This window comes from Melanotaenia boesemani, chromosome 3 (genome assembly GCF_017639745.1).
Source record: "Melanotaenia boesemani isolate fMelBoe1 chromosome 3, fMelBoe1.pri, whole genome shotgun sequence".
NCBI lineage: Eukaryota > Metazoa > Chordata > Actinopteri > Atheriniformes > Melanotaeniidae > Melanotaenia > Melanotaenia boesemani.
This window is the reverse complement of record NC_055684.1, coordinates 27,086,269-27,103,491: the sequence shown is the minus strand read 5'-3', so window position 1 is coordinate 27,103,491 and position 17,223 is coordinate 27,086,269. Positions and strand designations below refer to the sequence as shown.

The 17,223-nt window shown below is 38.4% G+C and overlaps 2 protein-coding genes across 3 annotated transcripts; one reads left to right on the top strand and one right to left on the bottom strand.

The window, feature by feature from the left end:
- The first annotated feature begins 136 nt into the window (after nucleotides 1-136).
- stau1 (staufen double-stranded RNA binding protein 1) lies at nucleotides 137-10,096 on the top strand. 2 transcript variants are annotated; one of them, XM_041980534.1, is made up of 15 exons: nucleotides 137-312; nucleotides 3,562-3,848; nucleotides 4,060-4,181; nucleotides 4,263-4,407; nucleotides 4,534-4,690; nucleotides 4,794-4,965; nucleotides 5,074-5,169; nucleotides 5,296-5,508; nucleotides 5,594-5,737; nucleotides 5,857-6,003; nucleotides 6,118-6,193; nucleotides 6,279-6,598; nucleotides 6,703-6,825; nucleotides 7,868-7,947; nucleotides 9,363-10,096. In XM_041980534.1, the coding sequence occupies exons 2-15, from the start codon at nucleotides 3,656-3,658 to the stop codon at nucleotides 9,403-9,405; spliced, it is 2,031 nt and encodes a 676-aa protein (XP_041836468.1). In that variant the 5' UTR covers nucleotides 137-312; nucleotides 3,562-3,655; the 3' UTR covers nucleotides 9,406-10,096. The 2 variants fall into 2 exon arrangements, with proteins under 2 accessions (XP_041836468.1, XP_041836467.1); XM_041980533.1 differs by having other exon boundaries at nucleotides 4,263-4,419.
- Nucleotides 10,097-13,080: 2,984 nt separating this feature from the next.
- On the bottom strand, nucleotides 13,081-15,569 carry LOC121636931 (retinol dehydrogenase 10). Its single transcript, XM_041980799.1, has 5 exons — nucleotides 15,117-15,569; nucleotides 14,138-14,236; nucleotides 13,830-13,975; nucleotides 13,607-13,738; nucleotides 13,081-13,492 (listed from the first exon to the last, which is right to left on the bottom strand). Exons 1-5 carry the CDS (start codon nucleotides 15,567-15,569, stop codon nucleotides 13,372-13,374), a joined length of 951 nt encoding a protein of 316 aa, XP_041836733.1. The 3' UTR covers nucleotides 13,081-13,371.
- Nucleotides 15,570-17,223: the final 1,654 nt, after the last annotated feature.

Genomic DNA, 17,223 nt, shown 5'->3' with positions numbered 1-17,223 from the left:
ACATTTTTGGACTTGGACCACATTATTATAAAAATATGGGATACAAGCACGTCAGCTGAGTAATAAAAAATGCAATACTTTACATTTATTTTGGAAGTACTTCCTCCCTGATGGCGTCATTTCCTGGGCAGGATCCAGACTGTGCCATTCTCTTTAGTGTTTGCCCTGTCCTCCCAATGTTCACCTTCTCACCGGCCTTATTTTGATATTAAATAACATAAACTGACTCCTGAAACAGGCCATTAACAAAAGCTATCGACGTCAAACCACTGTGTCTTATGGAGTAACTAAAAATAACAAAGGGGCGACGAGGTGAGGTTTACTTTGTGCATACTTGTCGGGGTTAGCTAGCAAGCTAGCGATTTAACTGGCTGCTCTCAGACTCGCCAGGAAAATAATATGAGACGTGTCTTTGACCAGCCTAATAAATTAGTGTCAGACACTGCTGTTTATGAGTTGTAAGTTTATCTTAATCACATTGTGCTTTTGACTGTATTATTTCAATTTTTGTAGAGGATATTTCTTGTCTGCTACTGTAGTGAAAAATCTAGTTAGCTAATGCGGTCATCTTAGGAAGTTACCGGCGGCCTGATTTAATTATGCGCTGTGTTTTTACTAATTCATTAGTTTATTTTTTACTGACATTGGTGTACACTCCAAACAGGTGTTCGATGTATTTGAAAAACGAACAAGTTGGGTGATGTGCAAAACAGGTTTTGGATTTTTTTTTTTCCTTTTTTTTTTTTTTTTTTTGAAAGAGGTGTTTATGAGTGCACGTATCGGCTAACTCGCTAGCTTGCCGGTTAATCTTGCTTTATGACTGGCTGATGTATAAGTTGATACATTATAAATAATTGAAGTACCTCTATGACACGCACAACAGCTTCGTGCGTTTAAAAGTCGGTGCATGTGAGTTTTATGGTAAATTCGTTGATGACGTCTGACTTTCAATGGCTCCTGTTGTGTCGAGATCCGATCCTTTCCCCCTGTAGCCCAGCGACTGTACATTAGGACGTGTTCCCCTCCTATGACCGACTATGACTTGAGAAAAAGTATGAAAATTTCATGATTTAGTTATTAAAATGTAACAAATGAGCAGTATGAATTTCAGAGTTGTGCGAACCCCTTTTCCTTCTAAACACAATGAATCGCACAATGAGTTTATGTCCAGAAGGATGTGTAACCCCTGAACAATGTTGACCCAGACGAGGGAGATTTTCACGATTTATTTATGAAATAAGGTGACAAGTGAGAAAATTATTAGTAAAAAAAATAGTGAAAAGGCGACGGCATTTTTATTACATTTTTTACATTAAAAATGGTATGTAATTTATGGAACAAAAATCTAAAAACTGTATTCATATGGAAAAAACTAAAACCACTAAAGTTTTTTGTGTGTGTGTGCGTGCATTGCAGTAATTGTTACTGTTAGCAACATAAGTTTGTTGAGAATATAAACATAAAGACAATCCTCCTTTTTCTGAGAACTTTTCTTTCCCATGTGGACGGGACGAGGCTTCAGCGGAGCTGGAGGGGGAACGGATCTCCTTACCATTCAGCTTGGCTGAAGAACGTCCCCACAACAATGGCCCACCAAAAACATAATATAAAGACATTTTAGGATCAGAAACCGTTTTCATAATTCAGCCAGGGGGGTAATAGTAACCACCCATATACTTACATTGTCTGTCTTGTTCGCTACTTGTGATTCATGAACTACCGACAGGTAACAAATAAATAGAAAGAATGGAGAGGACTGCAGACTCCACACAGGTCTACAGTACAGTATAATTAAACAGCATCCTGCAGGTGGTAAAGACGACCAGTCACCAATACTTAGCAATAGATTGTCGCTTCAGTAGGATAAGTAACCAAAGCATATACATCAGGACTTAAACTGTAGCGGTAAATACATGGGTTTTGACAGCAGGTATGAAATGAGTGTTATTCAGTATTTTTGTAAGGTTGTAATGCATAAACAAAGATGCATTTGAACCTATTTCACTGGTACAGAAATTAGGCACTAATCAATACAATCTATAGAAAAATATGTGTTATCTTAATCAGCCTTTATGTCAATCAAGTCAGTCTGTGCATGTGTAACAGACTTCAGGAAAATGTTTCAAACCTTAATCTGTAACCTCATCAATGATGGGATCTGATGGCTCTGTGGTTATACTGGTCACAATTTGCTGGCACGATTTAGGCCCACTGTACACCAAAACAAGGTTGACCAGTATGATAACCATTATTATATGGTGAAATATTTTTATCCTAATGAATTTGATCAGTTTTGTGAATACATTGCCCCCTAGCCCAAAATCTTTTTTTTTTTTTTTTTGTAAAAAATGTTTGCCTGGCTTGTGATTTGATTAACTGTCACCGTTATGAATGGAGCTAGTTAGGAGGATTGCGAAACCTTCAGACTTCTTATCTTTTTTTTCAATTAAAAATGAGTCCCCAGTTCTAGTAAACATTATAAACATCTACATTAACCATTTTTAGGGAGGGAGTGCCCTCACGTTTGAAATCCCCTCAGAGTTGCCAGTATGATACCCAGACGTAGGATAACTTCCACAGACAACTGCAACAGATACGGCAGTGTGGCAAGATTTTCTTCTTGTAAGATCATGATCTAGCAGATCTTGTGAGAATTTTGCTGTCTTACAAGGTGTTGTACCTATCCACAGGGATTAAAAGTCACTGAATAGATTATGTATGACAGTAGTTGGTGAACCATATATGCCACAGCCTTTGGAGTCACTAGCTTCCAAGCACTGTCTACAACAATCGCATCACTAATGAAGAAATATAAACTGTCAGAATGGTGTTTTATCCTAAGAGTTTTTCATTTCTGTACCATCAAGACCAAAGCACAAGGAAGTTTACTTGGTAAGGCATGGTGGTAAAACCGTTTCTTAAAACATTTTGTTTTTTTCCTTCCATATGTAGTAGTCTCTACTGCCAACAAACTGGGTGATTTGTATTGGTATTACCGTCTGTGCAGTGTTTCTGTTTACAAAGAAAATCTTAATGTTGCTCAGACTAGCACAAATTATAAAGGACGATGGACTCTAGACTTATAATTCAAGTCCCAATTCATTCCCTCAGCTCGACCACTTGGTCTTACCCCTTCATTTTTTTAAAGATAAGATGACCCTTCTCTTTTGGAGATCCAAGTGTAGGGGTAATTTTGTCATCCAGATGTCCCCCAACGCCTCAGTTGGAAGGTTAGATATTCTCTACGCTTTGGCCCCTAAAAGACATCATCACCTTATCTTAGCAAAATGTAGTGACAGGGCCAAGGAATGAAACGGATTTGAGCCATAGATGACTTGTGAAAGGTCAGAACTTTCAGGTGGATTTTTTTTTATGTCAGTGTCTTTGTTTGACTGGCCTGGACAAGGCAGCAAGTCCATAGATGGCACTCCAATGGATTTGGTTCCACCAGTGCCTGTGATTAATTTTTTTTCCTCTAAAAAAGGTCATTTCAAAATGCTGCAATTCATCTCATAGAGGTTTTTGACATGTCTGATTTATTTCTTTCTCCCCTTTTTCCAGGCAGAGCTTCAGTTCAGACCTCCTCAATCAATAGTCCCCTCTACATTGTAAATATCTTGACTTGACTTCAGCCTACAAAGCTAAACCAACAAGGATGTCTCAGCTCCAGTTTCAGTGCCCGCCTAGCTCCATGCCTCCTGCCTCTGCCCCACTACAGATGGGGCAGCCGCAGCCTGGCTATAGCATCCCATGTGCTACAGGAGCCCTTCCATCAGAGAGTGCCAGCCAGCCCATAAGGAGCTCTGCTCTCCCAGCGGGCTCAGCCACTCCATATAGTACCACAACAGGTGGATTTTTTTTTTATTTAATATGCTTTTGGTGTATAGTGCCATTGTGTGTTTAAATTTTTAGGCCCCTTTCAGTATGTTGCATTATGTTGGTTTCAAATATTCACCAGGTCATGAGTTGAGTGTCATTGGGGCTAGTTGCAAACTTCTCTGATCATGTTTATGACCGTCTTTGATGGTTAGCTGTATTGAATATTTTGGTTCTTTTCAGTATCTAACATGGCAAACCCTAAAGAGAAGACCCCCATGTGTTTGGTGAATGAGTTAGCCCGTTTCAACAAGCTCCAACCTGAGTATAAGTTGCTTTCTGAGCAAGGACCAGCTCATTCCAAGGTACAGTGAGAATGAAAAGCTAGTCATGTAACTTATTTCTTATGTGTGAAGTTAATCCTAAAGCAGGAGAATTTCTTGCAGATCTTCTCAGTGAGGCTCACTCTGGGAGATCAGCATTGGGAGGCAGAAGGGACCAGTATCAAGAAAGCCCAGCATTCCGCTGCTGCTTCTGCCCTTGTTGAGACAACACTTCCCAAACCCACCATAAGGACACCCCGAAACACAGGCAAGAACCCAGGTGGGCTGTTCCCACTAGCTCTGTCAGGGTCTCTCTTGAATTTACTCTTAGCAGAGAGAGGATTTAATGCAAATATAATTTTATGATGGTGGTCTGTTTGTGTTTGTCTTGCAGTAGATGGCATTACACATACCATGGAGTTGAATGCACTTTGTATAAAGCTTGGTAAAAAGCCTGTGTATAAACCCATTGACCCATACCCGGTGATGAGACCACCAAACTTCAACTATAATGTCCGGGCTCCTGGGCCGTACCAGCGCTCTATGCAACAGTGAGTTTCCATTACTTTGAAGAGTGACACGAGAACTTTTTTTGTTTCCTGCTTTGGCTTTTATTATTAACAAGAATATTAAACAACTATCTAATTTGCTCAGGTACTACTATCCATTTCCTCCAGTGGGACCAATGATATACCACATGGAGCTTTCCGTTGGAGGTCAGCAGTTCATTGGGAAGGGGCGTACACGGCAGTTGGCCAAACATGACGCCGCTGCCAAGGCCTTGAAAGTTCTTCAGAAGGAGCCAATACTGCAGCAGTTGCCAGTAGTAAGAAAATAAATGCATAAATAAGTGTACACTTAGCATGAAGTAGTGCTAGAATGTTTTTATGTAAAATATTGGGACTTTTTCATTTTTAATGTTGTCTTTAAACAGATGAATGGAGACCCCGAGGAGGAGAATCTGAACAAATCAGAAATCAGTCAAGTGTTTGAAATTGCACTTAAACGAAACTTGCCTGTCAACTTTGAGGTTTGAATGGATTTGTGTTGTCATCCAAGAACTTTGTGTGGGAATATGTTCATAATATTGAGTATAACATGTACACAAGATGCCTATACTAACCTTGTATTTCATTGGGGTTTGTTGTTTTCTCAGGTTTTAAAAGAAGAGGGCCCTCCACACATCAAGAGTTTTCTAGTGCGTGTTACAGTTGGGGAGTTCACAGGAGAAGGTGAAGGAAAAAGTAAAAAGATTGCAAAGAAGCTGGCAGCAGCGGCAGTGCTAGGAGAATTGAAGAGGCTACCCCATATACCCATTGTGGAGAAGACTTTGCCACGCATTAAAAAGAAAACAAAATCTATCATCAAAGTAATGCAACGAGTGAAATGACTTTGGGATTAGTCAGAACAGAGATAAAGACTCTTACCTAATGATCATCTCATCGTGCCAACAGCTGCAGACCAGCCCAGAGTATGGCCAGGGGATGAATCCCATCAGTCGCTTGGCTCAGATCCAGCAGGCCAAGAAGGAGAAGGAGCCGGAGTACAGCATGGTGACAGAAAGGGGTCTACCACGCCGGAGGGAGTTTGTCATGCAGGTGAGTCATCTGTAACAGAGGCATGCTGGCAGCAAGACTAACAGTATTTGTCTTGTTTTTCTCTTCATTTTTTTTGTTTGTATATAATTTAGTTCCTTCATTTGTGTGTCTTGGTACAGGTGACAGTGTGTGGCCGGTCTGCAGAGGGAATGGGACCGAGTAAGAAGGTGGCCAAGAGAAATGCAGCTGAGAAAATGCTGGAACTCTTAGGATATAAAGGGCCTCAGCCCCAGCCTCCCAAACCGGCACTCAAAACTGATGAAAAGGTACTGTTTGGTGGTTATTAAATGACTTTTGAGAATACGTCACATGGTATAAAATGTATGTACCTCGGAGCTTTCATAAACTTAATATTTCTGGTGCTGTTCTGTTTACATCAGACCCCACTGAAAAAGCCTAGTGATGGACGCAAAGTGACCTTCTTTGAACCCGGCTCTGTGGAGGAGGTGACATTGGGTCAGTCTCAATTAAAATTGTCCCTACTAAAATAGTATTTTTTTTTTAGAATGTCCTTTTAGGAAGTGTTGCTTTTTTTTATCAGGTTCGAAGGAGGAGGACTTCCGCCTGCCTTACCTGAGCCACCAACAGCTGCCTGCAGGTATCCTGCCTATGGTGCCAGAGGTGGCTCAAGCAGTCGGAGCCTGCCCAGGATCCCATGCCAAGGACTACAGTCGAGCCCTGCCCAACCCAGGCAAGGCCACAATCACTGCCATGATTGCCAATGAGTTGCTTTATGCTGGGACATCACTGACTGCGGAGACTATCCTGAAAAATAAAAATAACTTGAACCAGCTGCCTCACGGACCCATCACTCGGCCCTCAGAACAGCTCAGTTATCTTGCATCTGTGCAGGGTTTGCAGGTAACCAACCATGTGTTCACATGTCTGGCCTTACAAAGCCCACGTGTTCTGGCATTTTTGTTCATCTTTGGTCAAATGAATTGGTGTTTATAATTTGTTTGCAGGTGGAATACAAGGATTTTCCCAAAAATAACAAGAATGAATTTGTGTCATTGATTAACTGCTCCAACCAGCCACCACTCATCAGTCATGGGATTGGAAAAGATGTAGAATCCTGTCATGATATGGTTAGTATTTAAAACTGGTTTAAGAGCTTGTTGACGTCCACTGTTTATCAGCCACATATTTTTAGGAACATTTTGTGCGGCCTACACCTCTTATTAGAGCAAACACAATGTCGCATACAGAAGCAGGGAACGCCTATGCTTGAAATGATTCTTTAATGCTGTTGTCAGGAGTTCGTGCCTTATTTCAAGATAGCAGAGCTTATGTCAAGATAAAAGGTTCATTTGTCATCTTAACAAATCAGTTTTCTCATATTAAAAAGTTTTTTTCTGCCATCAAGAGTACAGTGCCTGCATGCATAGATGATATCTAGACACCAGTAGTAACTGATTTAAGCTGACAATGTCAGATGGCAAGTAGGGATGGTCTGTTTTCTTTTGTAGTTATCTTTCAGAGATAGCCATCCCATTTTCTTTTCCCTAAATAAAAATATTGCCTGCTATAATAACTGCAGCAAACAATATTTTAAAGTTTTGCCATGAATTTGTGTTAATTTTGGATCCCTCCCAGCAGTCGTGAAAGTAAAGTTAAAGTCGAATGTCTTCTGTAATCTTGTTTTTTTTTTAGATAATGTAGCACATTTTCTTATGAAAATAAAGTTTATTTTCTAGAGATGAGCTGTTAGTTTATCTTTCCTTAAGAAAAATACAGTTTTTTTAGATAAGATAACTTCTCCATGTTTTACAAGACCACAAACTTTGTGACATAGAGATAAAATGATAAACACAAGTATACCTGCTCGTAGCTTTACCGTGATAAAAATGACAGGAAACCTTTATTTGTGGGTGTTTTGGATGCTTGAGGCGTGAACATGCAATTGCTGAAAAATAAATACTATTAAAAATATGTTAACAATAATTGGTTGTCAGTAGTTCAAAGGGAGGTTTTCTTGCAGCAGTAAGGAAAGACTTGAAAAGTTAATTTTTTTTTCTCATTGAGCGACATTGGTACAAGAGAAGCTAGCTTGAAAATTAGTTTCTCAGGCATACATGCATGTTTCCTAACTTCTTTGGGAATAAATCAAGCTGATCTTAACCTCTACAGGCTGCACTGAATATACTGAAGTTGCTCTCCGAGTTGGACCAGCAGTTAAATGAAAGGACACGAAATGGACCAGCCTCTGGGTAAGCTGCGAGGAAAGTTGTATTTTCCAGTAAAATCTTTTAGTACACTAACAGGCAAATTTAGTGTTCTCCTAAGTAAGTTTTTCCTTTTACTTGTATTTGTTAGTTATGTAGAAACTTCTGCTTGAAGAGTAATAAAATGAGCCTCATTTCTTTATCTTTACAGAGGAAGTGGAAAATATGTGCAAATATTTTGGTCTGTAAACATCCAAACAAAAATAGAAATATTGTTACAAGACAAAAACAGAACTTGTGTAACTCTAAAATGCTTCTAAGTGAATTTTTGATATGACCACCTTCTTCAACACTGCTGAACCATCTTAGATGGGCTTTCTTGTTTTTTTTTTTTTTGTTTGTTTTTTTTTTTTTTTAAAGGCTTAAGGAAAAGTCGTAAAAAGTCTCTGGATGTTTCCTGCCTGTTCTGCTCTCTGTCATGATGACAGACATGGTCTAGAAAGATGAATTAAATGATGCATCTTTGTGTCAGATCTTTTTTTTCTTTTGTCCTAAAAACAACAAATTCGGATACTTTTTAAAATGTATATGTAATTTTTAAGGTGAGCTATTTTTATTTTTTTTAGACACTATGCATAGATATGCCAAGTTTTTTGGCTTGTTCTTCAGTAATCACCGTGTTGGCTCAAAAGTACTGTTTCATACTTGTTAAACCTTTTGCAAATATATTTGTTCCCACTTCTTTTGTATCTATTATAAACTGCAAGTTACAAAATCCTTTAACATCCAATTTATAATAGTTTAAATTCAACATTGGTTGAGACTATGAGTTTATTGCCTTCTTTACAAAGCAGATGCTGACCAACTGTACAACTTATGTGCTGTACAACTTAAAAACAACCAAAAAGGATATTAGACAAATACCAGAAAACAATACCAAAGCCTAAATGTCAACAGTTTAGTCTGAGTTAAAAGCCAAGGAATAAAAATGGGTCTTTAAACAAGTTTAAAAATGTTTGCTGCTGGTGAGGTCCTGATAAGGAGAGAAAGACAGTTCTACAATTTTGGGGCAACAACAGAAAATCTATGTAATCCTTTGTTTTAATCTGGACCTCAGGAAAGCCAAAAGCATCTGATCAGCAGATCTCAGGGCTGTGGAAGGAGATTAAAAAGATATAAAGGTCCTAACCTATTTAAACACTTAAAAACGAACAACAAAGTCTTCAAATCCGCTCTAAAACAGACTGGGAGCCAGTGGAGACAAGATCAAATGTATTGTTACTTATTGTAATTATGTGAGCAGGACATTTTTATCACATAATTGTATTTAGCACATTCAAATTCTCATGAGATTCACAAAGTCCAACACATTGAGATTTGTGTTGATGTATGTCAGAACAAATGTGGACTATACTGAGGCTGATGACCGCTGTGACACCATATATTTTCTTCTTGTTCAGGTGTGGCAAGCAGGAAATCGAAGGCGACTCGCACCTCAAATAGGCTAACTCAAGCACATTGACACAGACGCTGGATGGCACAGCTTAGATAAGGTTTGGTTGTCTGTAAAAGCACTAGAGAAAACTCAAGTCACTGTGTTCTTTGTCTATTTTAGAAGGCTACAGGAAGCTGTAGACTCTAAACAATCACTCTTCATAATCATTGTTACAAAATGTTCACAGTTAAACAAGACTGACAGGAAAACAGTTTCTTCTCCTTGACGCTGTTTAATTGTACACATTATTTTTCTTTTGCTTTGTAGAAAAAGTAGCTGCATCCTAGTCAATGGGTTTGGGGGTGTCCTTGGTAGAAAAAAATGTAACTGTGAACTCTGTTTTTCTTTTGGATAGAACTTCTTTCCTCTTTGTGAAATCCGCTAACTTTTGTTTTTAAGTGTTTTACGTTTTATCCCCCTGCTGAGGTAGATGAATGAGGAAAGCCCCTACTAAGGTTTGGGCCTCATCTTTGTCTAGGGTGCAGCTGGTGAACCTCTGTTGATTTTCCTAGAGTGCTTTATATCAACAACCAAGAAGAATTTGTGACTAAATGTAGCGTTTGATGTAATGTGATGTTGTCACTGCTGTGCGTGGCAGGGACGTTTCCCTGATGAGCCCTCTTCTTCCCTCATGTCTGCTCCCCCACTCTGTCCAGTTCCCATAATTAAATTTTGGTGCTTACATGCACAAAACCAAAATTTCTGCTCTATTTGTCATTTCTTTTTCTTTCTTTTTTTATTTTTTATCCTTATTTGTCATGATGATTCCTATGTCTTTGTTGTATGAAGGTACTCAGTGGTGATTAACACCAAGGTCCTTATCCAGACACATTGCTAGTTTTTAGCTAGTGCAAGTGGCAGATTGTTGGATTTTTTTTTACATGTTACATAGGCAGCATAGAACTACACTATTACACCTCTTCATATAGCTGTTCCAACTTTAGCTTCATCTCATATAAAACTCCTTCTTCTTGAAGCCAAACTTCTTTCAATGACGACAGTGTGAGGAAGCAGTTTGACTTCTCCATGGGCCACATTAGCCACATTTCTATTAGTTTTTAAAGCAAATCTGAAGTTATCTTTTTTTTTTTTAACTGTGAAAAAGAAAGTTAAGTCTGACATTTTTTTCTTGAAATACTTTAAAGTTATTAAAGTAAGCTGTGTTGTGTCAATAGGTGGTAAAGGCTATAATGCTGGTGATTGTAGCTCAGTAGAAGACATTGTACTACCTTAAAATCAAATGTCCAGTCAAATAGTCTTTTTGCTTAGGAAAGCTCATAACTGAGGGAAGTGGCCCAGAAGTACCTGCTTCACAGCTGCAATGAGAGATGTTTGACATCTTTAAACTCTATGGAAAGCAGCTTGAGTGTTGTATTTATCACCTTTAGCAAAGGGAAAGTGAGGGCATCTTATGTGGAAAAAAATGAATTCAGCCCCAAATTTGTATCTTTTGAAGTCACACTTGATTATAATTTTCTACATTAACTATCTAAAATGCTCTTGGATAATTTTACTAAACAGTTTTACTTGACACCGACCCAGATCACAGCTTTAGTTAAGTGAAGTTTGATTGTCACTGCAGAGCACACATCTTTTCCTAATTCCTTTAAAAATTCTCCTCCCATCCTTCCTTAACCTTGTGACGTTTTCCAGTTTCATTAGGAAATGACCTTTTTACCTATTTGTTTATTTGACTATACTCTAAAGCTCTTACCTTGAGGAGTTACAAAAAGACCCATCAGCAACATTACACAACTTTGGTAGGGTAGGTAAGAAAAATAGAACTTGATTTTTTTAGGTATTACTTTGATCTTAAAGGACATCTGGGATATTGCATCATTGGTAAGACTTCATGATAATCCTTACTAGGTCAGACCCCTAAAGTGCATTAAGTCTTCTTACAAATCACCACAAGTGAGCATATAGATCTTTTTGATGAGTGGAATTTATTTATTTTTTTTTCCATTCATATGTCATACAGTACCAGTGTAACATAAATATGTAAGAGGACCATGTTTTAATTTGTATTTTAATGCTTTGCTAAATCAACTGTTTTAATTACCTTGGAATTAATCAGACATATCTATTTTGTGTAGGGCAGAATAGCCAAATTATTTATATGAAAAGCACACTGAAGAAGAGTGATATTAGGGTGACGAGGAAGACAAAGAGCTGGGAACAGTGATGGAGGATACTGTGTTTAGAGACGTTTGAGTCTCTAAAAAATGAAAAAAGGATGATTATAAACTTGGCACAAAAAATATAGAAATGAGTGTTTAGTGGATTTATTCTTTCTTGCAGCAATGCTTCTTGGCAATAAATCTTATACCATTGGGAAATTTGTTTATTTCACTTTTAAGTGGTTCCACATGTATGAGGGAAATACACATGTGGACAAATTTGTTGGTACCCTTCGATTAATGAAAGAAAAACTCACAATGGTCACAGAAATAACTTGAATCATTTTTCTCCAGGTCTGTTTCATGAGTTTATTTTTTAAATAATTCTGTTGAAACATGGTTGAAAAGCAATGTCTGACTTTCATTGGTTAAATTTCTTTAAATTATTTATTACTTTTGTCAGATTCAGTTATTTCTGTGACCATTGAGTTTTCTTCCATTAACCGAAGGGTAACAACAATTCTGTCCATGTCTGTGTATTTGTAGGATGAGCAGCAGAGTGGTGTGTGTGGGTTGTGTCCGTTAAAAAATATTGCCCAATCACTGTTAATGCTAAACAGTTAATTCTGTTATTGACTCTTGTTTTGGTGTCATTTATTAGATTTAATTTAATAAATTATTTATTGTATTTTATTATTTGGTTTTCTAGTATTGATACTACACTGCAGTGGGGCAAATCTTCCTTTGTGCACTTTTTTTAACCTAAACCTGCAAAATAACATAAGTCTCTCAATGGAATCAGCTGAGTGTTTGTATCAGTCAGAGCTAATACAAGTTTAGTCCCTGACTTCAGTAGGAAAAAGGACTGAGTGATTCAGATGGAGTACATCATATGTGTGGGTTAATCACATATCTGGGGATTTTTTTTTCTAATTCTTTAAATGGGAAAATAAAAATACACTTGTGGCAAACATATCTAACAATGAATATTCCCAAAATGTCCCAACTGAATTTCTTAAAAAGAATAGATCTTAGTATAATTTTCCTGTAAAGTGCTTTTGCCATATGTCTGATGCCTTGTCATACAAAAGATAGTTATTTTTATTCATGAGTGAACAAACATGACTCCATTCTGAGAACGTGAGTATGGCTGGAGATATTTACAACACAACACTGCTGCAGGAAATCTTCATCATTACTCATACTTGCTCTGGTGCTTTGCTTTGCTTTGTTTGGGCAGTGATTATGTTTTACTGCAACACTGCGGTATTCTAGGATTAGCAGGACTTGTGAGATCTTCTAAATCACGCATGTGCACTGATGCATACATCATCTGTGTGGCGGAGCAAAGTCCACATAGTGCAGATTTACTTCCAAGCTGTCCATGCTCAGGGACTGATTGTTGTGGGGCTAAAGTGGCTTTCATAGAATGTCTTGTATACTTTAAAATAAAATGGTTCAAACCCAGAAAGCAGGCAGTATGTATTTATTTGATGTAAATATAACAGAGCAAACTATTTATTGCAGATAGTAAAGGAAACGTTCCCGTTTTGGTCAGTGTTTTTAACTGTTTGGCCATTTCTTAAGTTAATGATGAAAACACTTTAAAATGGACTTTAAACTTCATCTGAACATTACAGAAAACTTCTTTTGTTCTGATAACTCCTTGGCTGAGTAGTCACCTAGTACAGGTTTCTGAATGAAAAGCCTACAAATCTAAAATCCCTGACAGTATTTTTAACCAGCAACTTAATCATACTTAACAGGCAGTCCTGTTTTTAATTTGATATAAATAAACCTTTTAATTGCATGTTGTTTTATGGCGGTGACTCCGGTCAGTGCACCACTGTAAGCTTATGCAACCTGAACAGAGCTGTTAGTCGTTCTTTGCTGCCTGTTATTAATGAAGGGAAACATGCACTTGTCCGAACCCAAGAAACGATAGGCAGCCACATTGGATTCCCATGGCAACAATCTGAAAAAGAATATTTGTGTGAACTTTAAGTAAAGAGAATGAGCTGGCAAACTAATCAAAACTGTGACATGAATGGAAGTTAAAAATATTTGAGGTGTGGTTATTTAAACTTACGCTCTGGACAGGAATGGCAGGTAGGTGAGGCGGGGGATGCACACCAGCGGTTGGTCTACCAGGATGGCGTTCATTGCTTGTTCGACGCAGTACTGGGGCTCCAGTGGGGGTAAGAACAGTTCCGCTTCCTCCCTGATGGTGGGTCCAACATACATTTACAGAGCAGATTTTAATGGGACAATTGATACCAAACATGTAGTCAGTCTGTGTTACTTTGACATACCGAATCTTGCAGCCCTCAAACATGCCTGTGTCCACAATGTAGGGACAGACTAAAGTAGTCTTCACACCTTGAACCTCCTCAACCAGCAACTCATGGGCCAGAGACTCATGGAAGCCCACTGCAGCAAACTTACTGGCGCAGTAGTCCTGCCACAAATAAGAGTCACTCATTAGAGCTGTTTTATATTGTCTTTACAGGTGATGAATATCATACGTGATCTTTTCATTCAACAAAAGAGAGGGATGTAAGACACTGTAAAAAATAAAGATGTCATGTCTCAGAGTGATGTTTCTCCCTCCCTGGTTCACCTCGACACAAGCTGTGCTGAAGAGGCCGAGTACGCTGGCGATGGTCACGATGTGTCCGTGATTCTGGGCTTTCATTTGTGGGAGGAAGGCCTTCACTGTCTGAGACACACACCATACAAACATACATTGTTATACAGCTGTTAGTGAGAATGGGGCTACAAAGTGTCCATATGAATTAAATGAGACTTAAATATTGAAGGGAAGCTTATGCTGCCTAAGTCGCTACTTACTAAGAGGATTCATTTAGGAGTCCTTAAATCTATAACGTGAGTGGGATAATGGTATTGACCCAATACATTTCACATGCCATACATCACACAACCTGCACACAATAATGTGCTCTGTCCATAGCTTACGATGAAAAGATTAGAACTGTGTTGTGATTACAACTCACTTGTTAAATGCCTCAAACTGACTATTTCAGGAAATATGTAGCTGAACAAGAGTTTGTTCCACCTCATCATCATTTAGACAGCTGATCTGAATTAGGACACATGATCAAACTCTCAAAGTTTGCAATTATTTACAAGAACTATTTGGACATATGAACATGAATAAGTCCAGCGATCTCAAACTCTGGTCCCTGAGGTTCCCTGGTCCAAAAACATAATTCAAATTAAATAGATCCAACAAATTGTTAAGTTTCATTCATGGGCCAGTAATTTTAGTCAGTTTTGTTGAAGCAGGGAGCATCTAAAACCTGCAGGACTTTTGCTTTAAGGACCAGTGTTTGAAATCCCTAATTTAGCCACTTGCCATATTAGAGCATTTATTCTGGATTAGTGGGTTTAGGTCTTGAAAAGATACAAAGGTGCCCTGACATATGAGTCTGATACACTGACATTTACGCCTTAGTGCCATAAGTTAATAAATGGCAGCTGAATTTGTCTGAGCTCAAGACTGTTAAACCACCTCATTTGGGAGAATTCATTAGTGTGAATGTCTCAGAAATGTTTGATAATAACTAACAAAGGCTCACCCAGAAGAGGGCATGACAGTTGACTTTCATAGTCCTCTCCATCAGTTCATCAGGACAGTCTAAAATGCTCTGCCCAGCCACCACGCCAGCATTGTTCACCAGTATTGTAACATCCCGGCCCAGGTCTTTTCTTACAAGCTCTGCTTTGCGGTACACATCTTCCCGGTTGGTCACATCCACAGTGTAAGTGTACGCCTTACCACCCATCTCATGCACCAGCTTGGCTGTCTGCTCATTGGAGCTGCTATTAACATCCCATAGCACCACATCTGCTCCGTGCTTGGTGAATTCTTGAGCAAAGAGACGACCCAGGCCACCTCCTGATCCAGTGATCAGCACCAGCTCACCGTCAATAGGCTTGGTGCGGGGACGCATGATGACCCGTACAGAGTTGCGCAGGATGAAGTAAATTACATCCAGCAGCATCATCTGGAGATCCATTAGAAAAATCATTTTTGCCTTATTTTTTGCTGATGAGCTTTACCTGAAAGGACAGAAGTCTGAGTGGCCTTCAGTGACTCAGACTTTACTAATGATACCTGTGAAGTTGTTTTTCCTACCGTCTAACTAAGGTGCAGGCAGCCAAGCTGGTGTTTCCCTCTTTCTGAGACCCCCAACCTCAACGTGTGGTTTATTTAAACACCCTCCCCTCGGATTAGAGGAAACACTTTGAGCTCCTAATGAAACCACGTTTGTTATAAGCTGTGAATGCGTACATTTTTACTGTGACTGAAGAAAATAACATGCTGAACGACTTTACAGCGAGGTAAAGACTCTTGATGTTTGTGGTTTTTTCAGTACACTTTTCAAAGTTATACTGTGCATGTGAGGCCCTTTTACACGTTCACAAATAAACCATGCATACTCTGCAAAACAGAAAACCAGCATGACATCTTAAAACATAACTTCCTGATTGCACCTCTGTGTAAAATGTATCAACATGATGAACAGAGGAAGAAAAAAGTGGTACAGAGCTTGTGTGGTGGTCAAAGGATAAATAATCACATTAGATGATGCAATGTGATGATTACTCACTGTAAATTTGAATTACTTTAAACCTTCATACTTAAATTATTTCATGCTCCCTGCAAGCATATCTTGCAAACAAGGTGGTCATTAATTAGAAAAGAATAAAAAGCTGATAGAAAACATGGGAGTATTCAATTAACCTAATCCTCAGCTGTGCCAAAGTCAAGTTAGCCAGAAAAACATAAGGCTGTTGCTTGCATATCTGGAAGTAATACAGAATTTGCTAAATGAATGGACACGATTCAAGGATAAGATTTTGTCCCAGTTCAGTAGAGCAGTGAGAATCATATTAAATGAGTAAGCAGATTATGGCTGTGCATAAATCTCTGCATTCGATGCTTACAGGCTTTAAAGGCTGCTTGTAATACATCACGTTTTAGTTGTATAGGTAAACACTGTGAGACAAGTTCAAGCTGTGTTTAGAACATTATACCTGAAAATGCTGCATGTGTGTCTTATTTTCCAACATATTTTCACTGAGCGCAAATTACATTTCATTGTATTTAACAGCACTTGCAGTGTTTTCTCACTGAATATTACAATCACAGTGCAGAGACCTGAAATGGCTTGGTTAATAAAGTTTCAAGTGTAGATTCATTTAAGACTATTTAATTACCATGCTGCAATATTTACTTTGCACTAATAAAATAGCCATAATGTGCTTTGTGATTTAATACTCTGTAAGTTAGTTCAAGTCTGTTTTCATACCAGAGTAAGCAGGTAATTAGAAAACCCTCAAGTGCAAACAAAAAATTAATTATTGCTAGTAATACCAAGTGCACTTGTTACAATATTAAACCGCTGTATGTTGCAACCGGATCTCTCACAACAGCAACAAAACAAATGTTTCTTCACCAAGATATTTTATGGAACAATTTTATATGAGCTGACCATTTTTATTGGCACTGCTAAGTATTTTTGCTCCGTGGAGTGGAGTGTTCACAAAAGTGTTTGTTACTAAAAGGTATTGCCTTGAATCTTTTGGTGATTCCTAATTATTGCCATGCAGATTAAGCGTAGTGTCACAGCTTCAAATGGGGCCATAAAGTATAGCTACATTAAGGAGTTACTCACCACA